We start from the raw sequence: 21,369 nt of genomic DNA on the forward strand, positions 1-21,369 counted from the left end.
GAGTTGCAAGCACAAAACATATGAGCCTGGATAAAATAAACCTACTCCCTAATCATCATAGGAAAACGCAAGGGGGGGTTCTGGTTGCCCACATATGGAAAAAAAAGATTCAGCTCAGACGGGCTGGCCATACTGCTATACTACGGCTTATTGTGATCGCTTGCCCTGTATATGTCAGATGTATTACATACACTGCCCTTGTATAGGCAGGATATAGCTTCTTATGTCCTAAATATGCCTTATTCATGGGCTAACCACACTAGCAATTGGAAAACCCACTCTAGAAATTCTGTTTTTGTTCCCACGCAGGGATGGGCCCTGACCACCGATGGTTTTAAACCAGCAGCCATCGATGGTATAGTCATCGATGGCCATCATTATATTAAAAAAACAGTGGGGTTCATTCAGAGGTGGGAGCAAAGCAAAAACAAAATAACTTTGTAACCGGAATAAACCATGTTGCGATGTAAGGGGTGCAAATACATTTATTTTATTTTTTTGCATGCAGGGTAAATACTGGCTACTTTTACATGTAGCCCACGAATAGTGCACAGTTTTATTTTTAGCACCTGATGAGGTTCTGCGATTTTAAAAATCAAAACACCATATCTAATATGGCAGATACAATAATGATATCAGGACATGCTATATAAAAAAATATAAAAATAAATATATGTATTTAATAATGTAGAATGAAAGTCAATATACAGTATACAAGTACAGATGATAGCTACACTTAAATTAAGAGGGAAGTCCAGGAACAGAGCATTTTGTCCCTCCTGGAATGGGTCATGTTGGGAGGTATGCCTTTGGGATTCTTGCACTGATCCCAGATTGGAACATGCTGCTGTGTTGACCTACAGTATGTACGAACACTTTTTGAGCAACTAATAGATCAAACCTTTATAATTGTTACCTCTCTACACCCATCGGACTGCCCAGAGTAATCCCGGACAGGTGATAACCCCAGACGCTACTTGTGGAGCTAGGTTACCCTAGGCACAGGTGACTGGGTCACCTATTCCTAGGGCTGGCCCTGGTTTCAAACTTACAATGCTTTAAGTAACATTACTACCATGGGGATGTAGTTTGGAAGCCGACGGTCTAAATGCCGACCGCCGGCTTCCAGACTTTCTAATCCCGGCGTGGTACTAATGACAGGTGTAGAAAACTCGATGCCTGACATTAACCATACGCCGGAAGACTGACGCCCTGCATACTGAACGAAGGTATGCCGGGCGCGGACAGCCACATTAGGTTTAGGGCTTCCGGGGGGACATAGGGTTAGGCACCCCCCCGAGAGGGTTGGTTTAGGCTAGGCTTAGGGGGGGTTAGGGCTAGGCACCCCCGGGGGTAGGTGAGGGTTAGGCACCCCCCCGGGGGATTTAGGCATAGGCGGCGGGGAAGGGGGGGTTAGGTTTAGGCACTTACAGCGGGGATTAGGGTTAGGCACTTGGGAGGGAGTTTAGGGTTAGGCACCCCTAATGGAGGGTTAGGGTTAGGGGGGGGATTTAGGTTAGCGATACTTACCTTAGGGACGATCGGGATCTTCACCCTTGTTGGGCTGCCGCTGTCAGGATTTGAACCACCGGCCATGCGGCCGTCATAATACCTACTACACACCTACCATGTTAGCATTCTCAGGTCAACATTACGCAGTCAACAGTTTGACTATTGACAGCGTAAGTGTTGACTAATTAATTACCTCCCATTCCGGAGCAGCACATAGCAGCCATCATGGCTAAATTAACTGCCCCAAGAGTCATCCCTAGAGGAGCTGTGTGAGAGTGTAGACGTGTGAGTACCATGGGGGGGAAAAGAGAGAACACCTTTGGGGAAGAGATACCCAGTAGAAACATAATGCCAGGGGAGGAGAGGCCCGGACACAAATGTGAAGACTGTACTGTAAGGCAGATATAGTGAGATCCCCAGGATGAGAGAGTGTAAGCTCTGAGGTCTGTAAAGTGATATCATTTGAGGACAATATAAGGACATGCTGTTCAGGAGGTTTAAAAGAATAAATCACACTGATTGGGTTGCAATCACTTACTGAATATTTTTAAGGTGTGTTTGACTTAAGTGTTAGCACTATTTTATTGTCATTTGTAGGGGCACACTGTAGCCAATCCGATCTCACACAATAGTGCAGAGTATTTCAGGAGGTAGTATGCTATTGGAAACAGTAACCTGCCCACTCACGTGACTGTAACGTATTAGCGAGGACAGGGCTTCATGTGACAGGGGCAGTGACATGATGTGAGGAGGGGAATATAGACAGCAGGAAGCCACAGACTGAGAGTTATGTAGTGGAAGAAGCATATTTCCCCAGCAGCACAGAGTATATCAGGAGACAAGTGATGCGTTATTGAGGACAGGGCTGCATGTGACAGGGACAGTGACAGTGACATGATGTGAGGAGGGGAATGGAGGCAGCAGGAAGCCACAGACTGAGAGTTATGTAGTGGAAGAAGCATATTTCCCCAGCAGCACAGAGTATATCAGGAGACAAGTGATGCGTTATTGAGGACAGGGCTGCATGTGACAGGGACAGTGGCAGTGACATGATGTGAGGAGGGGAATGGAGGCAGCAGGAAGCCACAGACTGAGAGTTATGTAGTGGAAGAAGCATATTTCCCCAGCAGCACAGAGTATATCAGGAGACAAGTGATGCGTTATTGAGGACAGGGCTGCATGTGACAGGGACAGTGACATGATGCGAGGAGGGGAATGGAGGCAGCAGGAAGCCACAGACAGAGTTATATAGTGGAAGGAGCAGGGTCCCCAGCAGCACAGAGTATATTAGGAGATGAGTGATGTGTTAGTGAGGACAGGGTTAAATGTTGCAGCGGCAATGACATGATGTGAGATGGGATGGAGCATACTTAACTACTTTACTGCCCACTCCCCCTGGAGGGGTAGCCAGGTCGGCAGGGAGGGGGCATGGTGGCCGGGAAAATGGGTGGTGCATGGGGAGTGGTGGCACGAACTCATCATTGTGGCCCCGCCCCTGCTATACAGTGCTGGCAGGCATTGTATAGCGGTGGCGGGACTACGATGACGTGATTCACTGCATATCTCATCATGGCCCCCCCCCGGACCACCCACTTGTGCTCTGTAAAGGGGCGGTTTCGGGTGAAGGGGGGGGGCGCAGGCAGTGGAGGAGAGTGCGGGAGCACCAAACAATTTGTAGGTGAATGGAGGCAGCCAGGAAGTCACAGATTGAGAGTTATACGTCATTTGTAGGGGCACACTGTAGCCAATCCGATTTCACAAAATTGTGCACAGTATTTCAGGAGGTAGTCGACTCTGCTATGGGAAACAGTAACCTGCCCACTCACGTGATTGTATCAGTAAGGACATAGCTGCATGTGACCGGGGCAGTGATATGATGTGAGGATGGGAATGTGGACAGCAGGAAGCCACAGACTGAGACTTATATATTGGAAGGAGCAGGGTCCCCCAGCAGCACATAGTACATCAGGAGATGAATGATATGTCAGTGAGGACAGGGCTGCATGTGACAGGAGCAGAGACATGGTGTGAGGATGGGAATGGAGGCAGCAGGAAGCCATAGCCGGAGAATTATATAGTGGAAGGAGCAGGGTCCCCAGCAGCACAGAGTATATCAGGAGATGAATGATATGTCAGTGAGGACAGGGCTGCATGTGAATGGGACAGTGACATAATGTGAGGAGAGGAATGGAGGCAGCAGGAAGGCTGAGAGTTATATAGTGGAAGGAGCAGGGTCCCCAGCAGCACAGAGTAAGGATGTGAGGCTCTTGTCACACTAGGTAGAATATTGTCAAGTCAAACATATCTTTATATGAAATAAACTGTATATATCCAACTTATGAATGTATTTAAAAATAAATAAATTGCACATTTCAATTATATTTAATAATGCACTAGTTAAAGACAACTGCATATTGGTGAGACACTGCTGGCATAGCCTCATATTCTATTTATCCTTATTATTCAAAGATACTTACTGGAGATTTGGCTTGTGTTCCATGGAAACCTGGTGTAAAGGAATAAACAAATGCTGGTTAGATAAAACAAATCTGTCATATTATAAATACAGTAACAATAATCCAAATAAATATTCCCTATGAATGTAAGAGGAGCTGAAAGCATTACACATGTTATATAGGAGAGAGGAGAGACCCTCAAGCCTGATTCTCCTCATGGAAGTGGACATAAAAAAAATAATTTATGACAGAGGCAACAATTATTATTTTATGCCACCATAAGCATATGTAAAGCGTTTCTGGCTGTCCCCTCCGGGAGGCGGCAGCCATGTTGGTGTAGTAGGGGGTGTTGCGGAGGTGTAAGTGGGCGGAGCGGTGGCGTGGCAACACAAATGCGTCATCATGGCTCCACACTGCAAAGCAGGGGACGGGGCTATGATGACGCAATTCAGCGCGAATCACGCCATCGGTCGCCCCCAGACCACCCACTTTCGATCGATAAGTGGGTGCGACCTGGAGGAGACAGGGTGGGATGCAGGGGGAAGCAATCAATCTGGGAGAGTTGCCTTGCATTTGCAGGGTGCTGGAAGCGCCACACTATTTTCAGGAGGTTCCCCGGCCGTTTCGGGAGAATAGTATGCATTAAAATGTCAACATCATTAATGACGACACCTTCAAAATGTCAACATTGACAGAATGTCGACATTCCATTAGGTTTAGCGCGAGAGTTACTGTTAGGGATAAAGTTACACGAAACAGACTTTGGTCCAAATTCATTTATCCCCGATATGTTACCGCATGAGGAAAAAGGCCCCCACACACCACCTCCTCCTCCCATGCTACTATTACTAGATTATTAATGTGGGGGTATTGTTGTATTTTTCTTGTTATATTATTGTCATTTTTATTCAAAATACTATATAAACCATACTTACCTACATTGCTGGGCAGCTTTCCGGGAGCAGCAGGAGGGGACCTGCTGCTCTCCTCTTCGGCGGGCGGGGCCAGACAATAGACAGCATTAGGCCCCGCCCCCTTTACAGAACACCCCCGTGATTCCCGGGTCCGTGAGGAGGGGCGGGGCTAAATGACGCGATTTGCCTAATTTAGCCCCGCCCCTTCCCGACGGACCCGATAATTTAAGGTAAAATCTCCCTATCCTGCCCACTTCACTAGGAAGTGGGCGGGATGCGGGAGATATGCCTACTCTTCCGGGATCACGGGGGGTTACCCGAAAAATCGGGAGCCTCCCGCGATTCCCGGGAGAGTAGGCATGTATGATATAAACATTATATGATATTAAAAATGGCGTCTTGATCTTTATGTGGCTTCTGCCATATCCCTATTATACTTTTATATTTTCATATATTTCAGATACATAATATCAATTAGCACAAAACCTATCTTTGTTTTGAGTGTCCAGTGACCATTATGTGGCCATAGTATTTGAGCTTACACAATTGTTTTGCTGCTTTTTCTAGACGTAGTGGTATATAACTTTAATGTTTTATTAGCGCCTGCTTAGTGTTTTTTATTTGTCATATTGATTAAATAATAGAGATGAGCTCCGAACATTGGGGATCCGAGTCCACCCGAGCCGCTGCTGGGGTGTTCCCGCCTGACTCCGATCCCACTTCGAGGCCGAACGTCATCCTCCCGACGTCGGATTCTCGCAAGACTTGGTTCTATATAATGCGTCACAACCAGGACTCGGTGCCATTTGTTACCTGGCACGCACGCTGCACACTGCTCTGCAATAAGGTAGCTGTGTCCAGACTAGTGGCTGTGCTGTTAAGTTACTGTATAGGGGGCACACTGCACCCTGATGTATGCTGCGCTATTCTCTGCTAATTAAAGTGGCTGTAGTCTTTGTCCGACTCCAGACTCACAAGTGGCTGTGCTGCTAAGTGACTGTGTATAGGGGGGACACTGCACGGCACGCTGATGTATGCTGCACTACTCTGTTGATTAAAGTGGTTGTGTCTAGACTCACAAGTGGCTGTGTGTACAAGGCATGCTGATGTATGCTGCGCTGTACTCATGCCCAACTGCTCCACTGTAAAAATAAGGTAAATAATATTTTTTATAAAATGAAAAAAAAAATGAATAAAAGTAAAAAAATAAATGTTTTTTTTGTGCTGTATCCCACTGTGCACTGTATACAAGCACTGTGACTCCTTTGGGCCATAGCCCTCTGTGTATACAAGCACCATGACTCCTTGGGCAGTAGCCCTTTGTGTATACTGTATACAAACACCATGAATCCTTTGGCCGTAGCCCTTTGTGTATACTGTATACAAGCACCATGACTCCTTGGGCCGTAGCCCTCTGTGTATACAAGCACTGTGACTTCTTGGGCCGTACCCCACTGTGTATACAAGCACTGTGACTCCTTGGGCCGTACCCCACTGTGTATACAAGCACTGTGACTCCTTGGACCGTAGTCCACTGTGTATACAAGTACTGTGACTCTGCTGGCCGTACCCCACTGGGTGGGTGGGAGGGCCCAAGGACAATTCCATCTTGCACTACCTTTCATTTCTGCCACTGTTGTGTGGCAATGTGTCATAGATGTGCTTTTAACTGCGGTGTCTGTGCCGCTGCTCTGTCGCTTGGTAACCAGCCAGCTCACTGCAGTCTTTGGTCAGTAATGGTGAAAACAATATTGTGAGCTGTGAGATGGTCTAAATTGACTGTAAATGACTGTAAATTAATGTTATTGAGGTTAATAATACTCTAGGAACAAAAAAAAAGCCCAAATTATGTGATTTTATCTTTTTTTTGACAATTTTTGTAAAAAAATCCAAATCCAAATCCAAAACCAGTCACGGCGCTTTAGCAACTCCAAAGCTGGATAACGAATCAGAGCCAAAGCCAAATTCAAATCCAGCAAAAATGGTCCGGCCCCATCTCTATTAAATAATAATGTTCTCACAAGCTAATTATTAATATTTGTTGTCCTTTTACTCAATGACTGCACTCATAATACATGTACTGAGGGTCTGATTCAGAGCCAGATGCTATTTGCGCTCGCTCGTTCAGAAAAAGGGGGTGGCTATTTAAATGAACTGTTCGCTCTTTGCGGTCTGTTCACGCCTCTATGTCTGAACGAGTGAACAAAACATGCGGTCGTAATTTGGAAAAATAAGCCCCCTGGCCACTCGCATCATACGTCATGTCCGCTATTTAATAGATTAATCGAGTACATCGAACAGCGTATGAACTGCTCGCTATTCTTGTGGTTGGTTTTTCCTACCGCAATCATGCGAGCAGTTCTGACTATAAAACAACCAATTGACGTGGTCGATGACGCTGCTTTATTAATTATGCACACCCTTAAAATGCCCGTTTTGACCTTTAGGCACATCTGTGTTCTGATCTCCACTCCCCGTTTTCAAGCACCTTCCCCTGTCACCACCCATAAACGCCTCCTCCTGTCACTCAAAATAGCAGGCATTCGCTATTTAGCAAGCACACGATTTTCGTCCGCACTGACTGGTTCGCGCATGCGTATTACAATCCGTACACATGCGCAGATGTGCGAACATCGCTCGGAACAAACGAGCGGCCGCTTACGAGCGGCTCTGAATGAAGCCCAGAGCGTCCTCATCTGCTGATTGACCAGATACTATAAAAGGCACCTCTTTTGTTTGTCAGGTTTTTCTGGCAGTTTAGAAAACCGAGGAGTGATAAATTCGACATATTGTAATTTATTAGTATGTGCTCAGTTGCTGACCTATGTATTCATAAATGTCAGCCCCTGTTCCCATTTCAGCTTACAGAAGTGAATCAGTGGAGAAGTTTCCCATAGCAACCAGTCAGCTCCCACCTATTATTTTATAGACTGTACTTGATAAATGCTACTTGAAAGCTGATTGGTTGCTATGGGCAACTTCTCCACACTTTTCTCGCAACAAGACAGGGCGGCTGTCAATGGTGAGTGACAGCTCGTCCCATTTTGTGGGCGGGCAGGAGGGGTGGCTGGACAAACGCAGGCGTTCCCTTAGGAACGCCTGGTGTTTGTTGGGTGGGCAAACTGACATCACTACTGATGTCAGTAATGGACTTCTATTAGAGCAGGGAGTCCACTCGGCCTTGCAGCAACCTAGAGCCTACTACAGGGTCTCGTCGCAAGGCCGATGGTCGCGATTATCGCGATGGTATCCTGGCCGCTCACATAAGCTGAGTGTGGTCTCTCACAGCTTTGCGAGCGACAGGAGAATAAATAAATAAATAAAAAGCGCCCACAGACCCAGCGAGCGGCTAGCGGCTGCGCACGGGTCTGAATCAGGGACAGAGAGTCAGAGAGGATAGGAAAGTTGTACCCCGTCTACACCAGAGCTAAAACCCGGGTTTTTGAAGGGTTATCCATGGCAGCTCCCTGGTGTAAAAGGGGAGAGAGTTGGATCGCCGGGTCGAGTGACCCGGCAATCCAACCCAGGTAACTAGCAGGGTTTAACATGGGCTTAGCCTGTGAAACCCTGCTGCGAGAACAGCGCACTCCGGGTCATGATGATCTGGAGTGCGCTACTAGCCGGCCGATTGGTCCGGCTTCAGTGGCGCTTGGAGAAGACGTCATCTCCAAGCATCCACTTTCACTCCGGAAAATGCAGACCCGACTCCGGTGTGAGCGGCGCTGACTCCGGAATATCCCAAGTCGACGCCGGCAAAATTCTGGGTCTGATCCGGATAGGAACTTTGTTCCAACTCCGGGTCAGACCCGGAATTTAGGTGGAAAAGGGGTATAAGAAAAGAAAGCAGGAAGAAAAGAAAGCCTATGGGGTGTCTCCTCAATTGAATAGCTTCAGAGAAAAAGGATTGATAAAGACAGTTACTGTAGCTACTGAACGGGTGAGAGGCCAACCAGGGACTCCAGATTTTATCAAACGATTTGGACGAACGATTTATTATGGAAGTCATGTGTTCCATCCTATATGTATACCAGATGTGCGAAAAGATTGACTGCATAGGTGATGAGGAAACAGAGAGCGCTGATAGATGTCTTATATCATACTAGTATAAATTAACAATGATCACAAATCCAAATTGAGTGAGGTTAGTAACTCTGGATCTTTAATAAAATATTCTAAAACATTGACCAAAACAGTTCTGTTTGCTTTACTAAGCAATGGCATCCATCATACTGAACACGAACATTGAGACAATTTCAGAGAAAAAAAGAAACAATTGTTGCAGATCAAAAATAAAAATAAAAAATAATTCAACTCCTGCACCCTCCTCATGTACATAGGCCCCAATTGTAATCTTACCTTCCACCTCCCATTGGCAATAGAGCCCCCAGTGGTCATAGATCTTGAAAGATCTTATAAGAGAAATTGTTTTATAACCCAGCCACCCCCTCCTTATAAAATGGATCTGTTCTTTGCATATTTTGTATTGTCCACACTCTCCCATCCCAGTCTCTATGTTTTGCACTGTGCATGTGAAGCCGCACGGAGGTCCTAATTTCCGGACACCAGACATTCGGGATTAGGCAGCCTCCAGCCTCCAGACAGACTTTGCCATTTCCGAACTGTCCAGAGGAATCCCGGACGGGTAGTAAACCAATTAGCCTCTGGTCTTCAGCTGGGGGAGCAGTCGCTCCCTTTGCACTCCCCTGGCTAAACTGCTGCATATACAGCTAATCATGAACACTAAATTGCGAGCAGAAGAAAAGAGATTGCAGATAGTAAAAAAAGGTGATACTGTGCTTTTTATATACATTAGTGCATGTAGAAAAAGCGCTAATAGTATGGCTGAACACTAAAGGGGTGGATGTATTCAGAGGCAGAAATTGCAGGCTGCCTAAATGACATTTTTTGAGAATTCAGAGGGGTCACCTTTTGTAAGCTGTAGAAGAACCACCTAGAGGGAGATCTCTGCTTGATAAAGCCCATACGTGAATTTCTGCAAAAGCCGATACAAATTCCAACCGTGGTCTCCTGCGCCTGTGCGTAATTGACACACCCGAGACACTCCCATAACACGCCCCCACTGAACGGACCATATCTGCATGAATTTCTAGCCAATGCCCAGTCACAACACAAGAACAGCCCATCACTTTTCCACAACGTTTTTGAAATCGTGCGCCTCGACCTCGAAAGTGTCTTCGTACGTACACTCTGTGTAACACATGCACCGTAGATTTTAGACTTAGGGCCATATTCAATGAGAGGCGAAAAGTCCGTGATGACATCTTTTTCGCCAGTTTCACTTTTCCCATATTCAATTTCAAAGACTTTTCGCAGGTGTGTAAAGTCTTTGTAAAAAAACGGAGATACGTTTTCACCACTACATAGGTGGCGAAAGAACGTGCAGAATTGGGGTTTTGGGGTGTAGATTAAAAAAAAAGTGCCCTGCAGCCTTAGGAATGTTCCCTTTAAGTAATCTGTGTAAAAAAGTATAGGACACCCAAAAAAAAGTGGTTTAATTTTGAGGGTAAAAAAAAAAATGGGGTACCCATAGTGATCCCCCATGTCAGACGATCTTTTGGGGGGTGACAGGCTGTTTTCCCCAAAAATTGACAGGACTTTTCGATACTTACCTTTGAGCCGGGTCCCGTTTTCAACGATTCCTAATTGAATACGGGGATAAGCGGGCACGCGCCCGATACTTTATCCCCTGCAAAAAAGACGATGATGGCAAAAAGTCTGACTTCTGACTTTTCTCCTCAAATTGAATATGCCCTTTAGTTGCTAAAAATTGCTCAACTAAGTGTGCATCGGCTTTTTGTGCAGTTTGCACGTGGCTTTGAATCACCTCCATCAAATCTAATACACAGGGCAGGGGGAACAGTGATCTTGGCCTGGTAGCATTTAATTTGTGAATATGGATTTTAAAAGGGCAAAGTTTGATCATCTGTGGAAAGCGCTGAAGGAATTAGACTGGGAAAATGTTCTCTTAAAGAAAAGCGCACAGACGAAAAAAGAAAAATGTGAAATAAGAAATAGTAATAATAACATTCTATCTAGCACAGAGGTTCTAGGGGGATAAGGCAACGTGGTTAAATAAGAAATAATTGGAGGTAACCAGGGAGGAAAGAAAGCATTTGAATGGTTAGAAATGGACGGCACTGAAAAGTCATTATGGAGACACAGGGAAATCAGGTTAGCAAAAGCTGACATTATAAAATCAAAGTCTAATCCCAAAGCATTGTACAAGTGCACAGCTAACAAGAAAAGTAAGAGTGAAAAATTATTGTAGACGGCAAAGACAGAGCTGATATTGAGAATATGTTTTTTACATCTGTATTCACAAAGGGCGGAAAGACACTAGGAAAATGGTTTAATAGCGATAACCTATGTACACCATTAACACTTATCTAACATAGCAGAGAGGAGGTGCAGTTACACCTAAACAAGATTAAGAGACGCATTTGTCACCAATCACAAAAAGAGGTAATGAAAATTACCGCTAGCATTTACCATCTGTACAGTGGCACCAGCTGTCAGGGTGGCAGAGATAAATCCTTTTATAACCATTGGCTTCGCCCTGCTGATCACTGCGTATCTGGATCTGTCTATGCGGTCTGGGTAGTCACTGTCACTTGACAATGGCTGTCTGGCAAAATATAGTTTGTTTTCTTTATTGTGACACATCACCCACACCACACTGCTGACAGAGGAGCATACGCCCTGAAGACAAGGTAAGGTGTGTGGGGATTGCATGTGGCTGGCTGTGGGGGCTGGTTGGAGAGACAGAAGGCTGCTGGCTGGAGAGACAGAAATGGGCCAGCTGTAGAGACAGAAGGGTGCTGGCTGGAGAGACAGAAAGGGGCTGCCTAGAGAGACAGACACATGCTGGCTGAAGAGACAGGGGGTGCTGGCTGGTGAGACAGAGGGGTGCTGGCTAGAAAGACAGAGGGTGTTGGCTGGAGAGACAAAATGGTGATGGCTGGAGAGACAGAAGGTTGCTGGCTGGGGAGACAGAATCATGCTGGCTGGAGAGACAGAAGGGAGCTGGCTGGGGAGACAGAAGGGAGCTGGCTTGGGAGATAGAAGGGAGCTGGCTTGGGAGATAGAAGGGAGCTGGCTTGGGAGATAGAAGGGAGCTGGCTGGGGAGACAGAAGGAGGCTGGAGTGAAAGAAAGGTGCTGGCTGGGGAGACAGAAGGGAGCTGGCTTGGGAGATAGAAGGGAGCTGGCTGGGGAGACAGAAGGGGGCTGGAGTGAAAGAAAGGTGCTGGCTGGGGAGACAGATGGGTGCTGGCTGGGGAGACAGAAAGGTGCTGGCTGGGGAGACAGAAGGGGGCTGGAGTGACAGAAAGGTGCTGGCTGGTGAGACAGAAGGAAGCTGGTTGGGGAGACAGAAGGAAGGTGGCTGGGGAGACAGAAGGGGGCTGGCTGGGGAGACAGATGGGTGCTGGCTGGGGAGACAGAAGGGGGCTGGAGTGACAGAAAGGTGCTGGCTGGGGAGACAGAAGGAAGCTGATTGGGGAGACAGAAGGAAGCTGGCTGGGGAGACAGAATGGGACTGGAGTGACAGAAAGGTGCTGGCTGGGGAGACAGAAGGAAGCTGATTGGGGAGACAGAAGGAAGCTGGCTGGGGAGACAGAAGGGGGCTGGAGTGACAGAAAGGTGCTGGCTGGGGAGACAAAAGGGTGCTGGCTGGGGAGACAGATGGGTGCTGGCTAGGGAGACAGAAGGGGGCTGGCTGGGGAGACAGAAGGGGGCTGGCTGGGGAGATAGAAGGGGGTTGGCTGGGGAGACAGAAAGGTGCTGGCTGGGGAGACAGAAAGGGGTTGGAGTTGCAAAAGGGTGCTGGCTGGAGAGCCACAGGGGGGCTGTTAGATCAGGAGGAGGCGGGCTGGCTATGGAAGGGGGCACCTGGTATGAACTTATGCCCCTGATTCTGTAGGTGCCAGGATAGAATTTACAAAAAAGCCCTGTCCCAGCAAATTGCTATAAGCTACCACTAACACTTTGCTTCCAGGTTCAGAGTGGCCCATGGGCTACTATCGGTAACGATTCGCATTCCGGAGCTTGGTAAATATGACCTTTTAGTAGTCCCCGCAAGAAACCTAGGGGGCTGTTTTTGCAATCAGAACTCAAAGGACCTTTGCAGATATCAGAGATATAAGCTTCGGTTCTTCCTTGTTATATCCTGGAAATACAGTATATACATTTTGTGGGGATCACCGAAAAAAATGGCTGTTTGAGGGAATTTCCAACAATATAACTTTTAATAAATTTGCCCCTAAGTCAGAAAAAGCACATGCTCTAAAAGTTATCCATGTACGTGTGCTAAAGAGTCTAAGGGGTGTATTTATCAAAGGTTGAAAAGCCTTTTTGGCAGCGAAAAAAAAAATACCCATTTCACCCATGGTTTTGCCACACCCAATCTAGTAGTATGGTGACTAATGATGGATGGGAGCTTAAATTTGGGAACTGATACTTATATTAATGGATTCCCTCATAATTTGTGATTTCTAGATTCGGCTGTTCAGATTTATGGCTTATTTGAAGTTACAAGTTTCACATATCCTTATATTTCCATGACAATTGTGCCTAACCTGAGGTCTGAGGTTCCACATGGTTCAGATAGAAGTGCTGCTTTCGGTTTGCCCGATCCTTAGTATGAAGCTGATCCAATGCCAGGAACGCCTAAAAGCACGAAGGTAACATAAACAGAAAAAAACATAAGCAATTAAATCATTAAACCTCATTCAACACGTTCAAATATCTATAGCAAAATAAACCAAATGTAGTGCATTAAATATAATATATAAAAATATGCAAACAGCGATATCTTAGGGTCATGGTTATCATAAGGCGAATGGCCTATAGTCAGCAATACACATCAATGGGGCCACGGCAGACAATAGCCACCACCAAGGATAAGATGCTCCAGGTATTGACAAATATGACAAGCACTGTAGTGGTAACAGAACGGCGATAAAAGAAGAAAATATACTATTCAATGAGCAATGTTTTTAAAATATTTATTACATTTTTTGTAATCATTTATCCCATTTAAATTATTTTTTTTCAGTCTGGGATTTCAGATCCACTGAGTGGATTGATTTCCGCACAGACTGACAAGTTGAAACATTTTTCTGGGCACACACTGTGCAGACGGATCCACCAACGGGCGGAAAAGCCGACACAGCGGCCGATCAGGTAAGCTAAACAGATATACAGATCGGCCGTTCGATATGTGTTCCCTGACGTCACAACTGGGCGGGCATAAGAATTTGCCCACCCAGTTGAGCTGCAAGTCACCAGCGGTCCCTACAACAAGTATATGTGCTCGTGATATATCGGCCGTTCGATTGCTGCGACTCCAGTCGCACTGTGGCGGAAACCGTAGCCTGATTGACAGGATGCGGGCGGTTGGGGGTGGCAACGGGGAGGAGCATATAAAATGCAGGCTTGTCGCCAGCGTTTTAGGGGTGCGCTAAAGCCAGCCACTACGTTTTCCAATGCAGTTTCACTGGCCTTGGCAGCTCACCTATGGGCTACTAAGAAGTACCATGTTTGCCTCGATGTGCCGATGGTGACCCGATCCTGCGTCTTCACACGCAGGCCGTGGATCAGAGAAACTGAAAGTAGGGGCCTCGATACACAAAACGCCACCATCAGCATTACCAGAACTTCTCTGCTTCTCTGCAGCCGATGACGCACCACTGATACCACTTGCATCTAGCTCTGGATCAGTTAGCCATAAGGGCCAAGCTTGGTAAATAGGGACCAGACTGCAGTCTGCTATGAGTATAATGGATACTGCTGTCTGCTGCTCTAATTGGCCTTTTGAAGAAAATATCTGTGATAAGCCTTGGATGGTGATAAAGTACCAGCCAACCAGCTCCTAACTGTCATTTTTCAAACACAGCCTGTTTCATGGCAGTTAGGAGCTGATGGGCTGGTACTTTATCTCCGCTCACTTTATCTCCATCCAAGGCTTAGTAAATAGACCCCAAAGTACTTGAGTCACATTCCAAATAGAGAGTAGACCATACAGTATACCACTGGCTAGGGAGCTATTGGTCTGTGTACTGCATTACCTGTGCTGTCCTCCCAGGGTATCTGTGTACTGTTTTTATGTTCTCCCTTATTCCCTGCATTTCATCCCTGTCTGTGTGGAGGCACAGGTGGCCAGGTATACAGATAAAAGGAACCATAGCTGGCTGCAATTTGCTTTCCATTTATCTGGATGAGCCCTAAGCCCTGGTACAGCTGCTGTAAGAGTGCCCTGCCCCTTCGGGCACCACTAAAAACTATACCCGACACACCTTTCATTTGATCCCACACGGCTTCCTTAGCCAAAAGGGACTCAGGCGTCCCCAAGCTGGAAATAATAGGTACTGGTGTACGGATACTGAATGCCTGACTATACTATTAGACTATTGTATAAGTTTGTCTGTGCCTTGTACCATTAGTATATGTATTGAATTGTGAACTTATGTTTCCTTCACAGTGATTTGTACCTTCCAGCAGGAGTTACGTTATGTATTACACACGTTCACCCTGCATTATTGGGAACAAGGTAGCACTGGTTACACTGTACATGAATCATTGGCCCTCATTCAGAGCCGCACGTTAACAACAGTACGCTCGTTGCGTTCCGATGTTGACTAACCGCGCATGCGTCGGTGTTACACTGCGCATGTGCGTACGGCAGATTGCGAGCTTTTTTTCTCTCGTTCCTAAAATAGCGTACAGGAAGTGACATGTCAAATGTGATTGACAGAACAGGGCGTTTTTGGGTGTTGATGGGGGTGGAGATGAAAAAACGCAGGCGTGGCGAGGCGTTTTTGGGGCGTACATACATTAGCAGATGCGAACGTCAAATGTGTTCGGACCGTCTCATACGTCACTGAAACATCCGCTTTCCCTTCAAAATGCTCGCACAGCTTAGGGTCAGGATTACTCGACCACATTGGCGATGGCCTTCTCCTCCGTCCCGGGACTCCACGATGGTGCAGCGATTCATCGCGGCTGGTCAGTAAAGTAATTAGTGTTGGATTGAAATCCGGCTTGGTATGTGTTTGGAAAGCAGTTTATTGGGATAGCACAAAAGCGTACGCAGGTGGAAATCAGAGCTGCTAATGTCATGATTACACAATCAATTAGCGTACATTTTTGGGGTTTTATTTTGGCCACAATTTGTTGGTTATGGCCTATTGTAACAATAATGTCATCATCTTTTAATTAGCTCCCCTTTTTTTTGGTTTACTGTGGAATTTGCATCGCTATGTGATTTTTGAAACGTTCCTTAAAGAGGCCTTTTTTTTTTTTTAAGAGGGTCAGTTTTTGCCTTTAGGGCCAGGATTAAATGTAAGTAACCCATTTGTACAATAATGTCACAATACAATGTCAGTTTTTTGTTTTTAATTTATTGTTTAAACACAAACAAATTGGCCTAATATTTTGTTGCCTTTTTTTGTGGCCAAGATATTTGATCCAAAAAAAAAAAAACCATAACTGCTAACATAAGCGTAAATACAAAATTTAAAAACATTTCACAAGAAAGGAGAGGGAAGTTTTGACCAGAAAGGAATATGAGCCAAGCACAGAAGGAGTGTGGGAAAAGTCGCCATTGCTGTCACCGTTTTCTCGCCCGTTTGGCTGGGTGAGGGTGGGCGCCAGACCGGGTCCGGGATGCCATCGGGCTGGCCTGTCCAGAGGCAGATGTTGTGGCCTCTGGACTAGGCACAGGGCTAGGCACATTTGGAGGATTGCCTGATGTTGTGCCAGAGGTGGAGGATCCGGATGTTCCGGCAGGAAGGGAGGTCGGCTCCACCATGTGCTGGCGAACGAGCTGCTCCAGGGCATCGGCGATGCGGATGTTGGCCCTGGTATTTTCCGCCAGGGCCTGAGCAATGGTCACGTTGGCCGCAGCATTTTGCTCCAGGGCCTCAGCCACCCGTATCAGACTGGCGTCCATCCTCTGCAGAATCTCCCTATGGCAATCCGATTTAAAATTGAGTTCTGTGAGGAGGCCCACTGCCTGCGAGGGGGCACGCCCTGGACTGGCTTCTGCAGGGTCCTCAGCCGGATGTACTGGTTCCTCCCCTGCAGAGCCAGCAGAAATTCTGCGGCCAAGGCTCCCCTCTGGAGCAGACTCATCCGCCTCTGTCTCTGTTAGGAAATTGGAGAAAAGACTCACATTAGAATCTACATATTGGCACAATAGCATTTCAGAGTTGGTGACATCACAAGACTTACCTTGGCCAACATGAGGAGCCGCAAAGTCTGGCATGTCCGTATCCATGTTGGACACGCCAAACACCTCCACAGCCTGCACACACCCCTGTGCCATCTCTTCTAAGTCTGTCAACTCCAATGACACAGGGGTGGGACCCCCACCTGTCCCCCTTGCATGCCTAGCCCTGTCGGCAAGTTTTTGTTTGAGACGATATTTGAAGTCTGCCCATCTGTGGAATGAATTTGGAACCATTATCCTTTTTTTTACAATGGGGTTTGTTTAGAGGATGGGAAAGTGTTTACTTACCGCCGTTTGACATCCCGGGCTAGACGGACATAATCACCCACCCTATTGACAGCAACGGCGACCTCCTCCCACATTCTCCACTTCTGGCTTTGGCTCATATTCCTGGCTGCCTGGGGCAGGATGTCAACGCACTTCTGGATCAAAACCTCCATCTCCTTGCTTGTGAAATGTGGCTGCCTTTTTTTTTTGGCAGCTTTGGCGGGTTGACTGGGGCCAGCAGTCTCATCCATGTCATCCTCCTCACCTATTTGGGTAAATATTCCGATTTAGCCACTTCACAACTTGACCAATATATTTGTTTGAAAATAATCATGGAGACAAAATGCATGAAGGCCTTACCGCCGGATTTTTGGCCATTGTTTCCCTGGTCTGAAGCCATGTTTCTGCTTCCAGAATGAAAACAACCAGAAATTCAATGTGATTTTGTGACGTATTTATACATGCGTCCTTTGTTTGCGGCCGCATCATTGATTGTGCGTCCCTATGATTCATCCTTAATTTGTGCGGGAAAATAAACACTATTTATGGCTTGGTGTGTGTGGAGTCGAGGTGGGGTTGTTGGAGTGTTGTCGGTTAAGTTGTTTGGATTTGGTTGTTTGCGGTTGGAGGATTTGGCAGAGTTGGTTTTTTGTTTGTTTTTGCTACATTTCTTTTGTTTTTCCGTTCGCATTTTTTTCATTTTTTCCACAGCCTTTCCTGATTTGGTAAGTTTTGTGCAGTCAAATTTGTGGCCAATTGGTGTCTTCTTCTGTTTTGTGGTTAGTTAATTTTTTTAACACTCATTTCATCTTTTTTAGTTTTTTTTGGTTTTCGGACCCAAAGAAGTTTTTTTGGGAAATCTTATATATTCGAGTTGGGTAAGTCCATTTTTTGTCTTGCATTTGCGAATTAATTACCGCATTTTTGACTGTTGGTGTAGTGACTTGCATTTGCGAATTAATTACCGCATTTTTGACTGTTGGTGTAGTGACTTGCATTTGCGAATTAATTACCGCATTTTTGACTGTTGGTGTAGTGACTTGCATTTGCGAATTAATTACCGCATTTTTGACTGTTGGTGTAGTGACTTGCATTTGCGAATTAATTACCGCATTTTTGACTGTTGGTGTAGTGACTTGCATTTGCGAATTAATTACCGCATTTTTGACTGTTGGTGTAGTGACTTGCATTTGCGAATTAATTACCGCATTTTTGACTGTTGGTGTAGTGACTTGCATTTGCGAATTAATTACCGCATTTTTGACTGTTGGTGTTGTGACTTGCATTTGCGAATTAATTACCGCATTTTTGACTGTTGGTGTAGTGACTTGCATTTGCGAATTAATTACCGCATTTTTGACTGTTGGTGTAGTGACTTGCATTTGCGAATTAATTACCGCATTTTTGACTGTTGGTGTAGTGACTTGCATTTGCGAATTAATTACCGCATTTTTGACTGTTGGTGTAGTGACTTGCATTTGCGAATTAATTACCGCATTTTTGACTGTTGGTGTAGTGACTTGCATTTGCGAATTAATTAACGCATTTTTGGCGGCTTATTCATCATGTAATCCAGTTTTGCTTTTCCCTTTTCCATTTTTTGGGTCCATTTGAACCCTATTTGACGTACGGTGTGCAATGTCGTTTTCATCGATGGCCAAATGTGTGTTTCCGCTATTTTCTGTGTTGGCTTGCAACAATTTGAATAAAAAAAAAACACCCTCTAAATTTTTGAAGTCTCATTGTTGGCTTTTTTACAGTTTATACGTATCATGACAATACCCCGGCATGTAAGCAGCTATGGATGGTATCAGAAAGCTAAGTTGTTTTTTGTTACTTTTGGGGTGGGTCAAAAGCCTTACATTGTAAACTTTGAATTTCAGGTAGATCTGGGGCGAATTGTTCTGGCCCTGCTCCCGGAAGACGACCAACCTCAAACTCGTCCCAGGCGTAGGCATCGTAGGCATGCAAGGCCCCAGATATTTCGAACACGTGTCACCCTTTTTGGAATGCCCGATGATGAGGTTTTAAGACGCTACCGTCTACCTCCCAAAATCATCATAGACACTCTCTCATTAATAGAAAGTGATCTTGAGCGGCAAATTGACAGTCCAACAGCAATACCACCACTGACGCAATTTATGGCGGTGTTACATTTCTGTGCCTCAGGATCGTTTCAAACAACGGTGGGAATAGTGGCGGGCATCTCCCAATCCTCCTTTTCCAGGATCCTGAGGGCAGTGATGGAGGCACTTTTCAAGCACCTCCATCATTTTATTAAAATGCCTTTGGATATGGGTGCCCTTAGTGTGGCCAAGGCCAATTTTTACCAAATAGCTGGCTTCCCACACATCATAGGGGTTGTGGATGGTACTCACATACCACTTCAGCCTCCAGCACGGCTGGAGGCAATATTTAGAAACAGGAAACACTATCACTCCCTGAATGTAATGGTGGTATGTGATGCCTCCCTCCAGATCCTGTCCCTGAATGCTAAATTACCCGGAAGTGCTCATGACTCCTTCGTCATCCGGCAATCAGGGATATGGCAGAAATTAACCAACCTACAAGCTGGTGATGCGTGGCTTCTGGGTAAGTGGAGACCTTTAGTACATAACAATGTTAAGCTTGATACACAGTGTTCCTGATGTGGTCTATTTTTGTTCACAGGAGACAGTGGATACCCTTGCATGTCCTGGCTGCTCACTCCTTATTTGGCTCCCACACCAGGGCCACAAAGTGCGTATAATTCCGCACTTACAGCCACCAGGCAAGTGGTGGAGCGCTGTATCGGCCTTTTAAAAGGCCGATTCAGATGCCTCCACCGCTCTGGTGGCGAGCTCATGTATGTGCCGGATATGGTGTCGAAAATTGTGGTCCTGTGTGGGATATTTCACAACATTGCCATAAGGAGTGGTGTCCCAATGCAGCCAGAGGATGCCTTACCTGAAGATGGCCCCCCCCGAGGTTGGTCGAAGGTCAGTATGTGGGGGGGCCATACGCAATGATGTGGTGGCCAGATTTTTTAGGTAAGTTTGAACAAAACTCCAGTGTTTATACCTAATGTGTTTGTGTTTTTTGGCGAACATCTAATTTATTTTTATTTTTCTCACCATCTTCTGTTTGTTCACATAATCTTTGGCACTCCAACGCTCACTACTTCCTGCTACCCTTACCAAACCTGGATCTGGTCCTTTTGGGCATATATTCTGGAACCCATATCGCAACGCCATGTTTGTGGAATCATGTTGGCATGGTCCTTCGTCAACCAGTTCTTGATTTTGTGTTGTATTTAATTATTTCTTGGTATGTGTTGTATTTGAATTTATCACTGTGTATTTTTTTTGGGAGTGACCACTTTGTTTTCTCTGTTATGTTGTGAATAAATGTTTGAAGAGTGAAATGGTCTTCCTTTTTTGGAACGTTAACAGCAAGTGTAACCAGGTTAACACAAGTTACATTTGACTAAGGGGTAATCCAGTACTGACGCCAGTTGAGCTAAACTGAAATATGTTTTCAGCTTCCCAATCCACACCAAAAGGAAGCCTGGCCCAACCTTGGGATTTGTAAGATTGGCCTAAGCAGCTTGCGCACCAAGTAGGAACCTGGAAAATGTAGAAATATGTAATTGACACTACACCCAAAAAGGGAAATGACATTGTTACTGTTATGTGTTTCTTGTGTCTGTTTGACATACAAAGACAAAACACAATCTAACTTTTAAAAAAGGGAAATCCTTGCAGGAACAGTCTACTTATGTCAGGCTAAACTATCTTGGTTTTGGTTTTTAAAAATGAGCCACCACGTATATTTGTCTTAATAAATTTAATTGGAAAATAGAACAAAAATAAAAAAACTAATGCCGAAGGAGGCCAGACAGTCGGTCGAGGGCCACCAGAATGCCGATGACATGTTGGCGCATCTGCCCCACAACATCCGCCACCTCTTGCCGACGCCTCTGTTCCTCTGTG

General features: G+C 45.8%; 1 protein-coding gene across 4 annotated transcripts in view; it reads right to left on the bottom strand.

Moving 5' to 3' along the window:
- Window positions 1–21,369, bottom strand: part of LOC148511484 (uncharacterized) — a 288,840-nt gene that overhangs the window by 166,955 nt on the left and 100,516 nt on the right. For all 4 annotated transcript variants that reach the window (XM_088442213.1, XM_088442214.1, XM_088442215.1 and 1 more), the window contains exons 8-9: window positions 13,479–13,569; window positions 3,990–4,018 (exon numbers count right to left, since the gene is read on the bottom strand). In XM_088442213.1, the coding sequence (XP_088298339.1) occupies window positions 3,990–4,018; window positions 13,479–13,569 (120 nt within the window). The remainder of the gene's footprint in view (window positions 1–3,989; window positions 4,019–13,478; window positions 13,570–21,369) is intronic.

Source organism: Taudactylus pleione, unplaced genomic scaffold (genome assembly GCF_031769625.1).
Source record: "Taudactylus pleione unplaced genomic scaffold, aTauple2 ptg000306l, whole genome shotgun sequence".
NCBI classification, from domain to species: domain Eukaryota; kingdom Metazoa; phylum Chordata; class Amphibia; order Anura; family Myobatrachidae; genus Taudactylus; species Taudactylus pleione.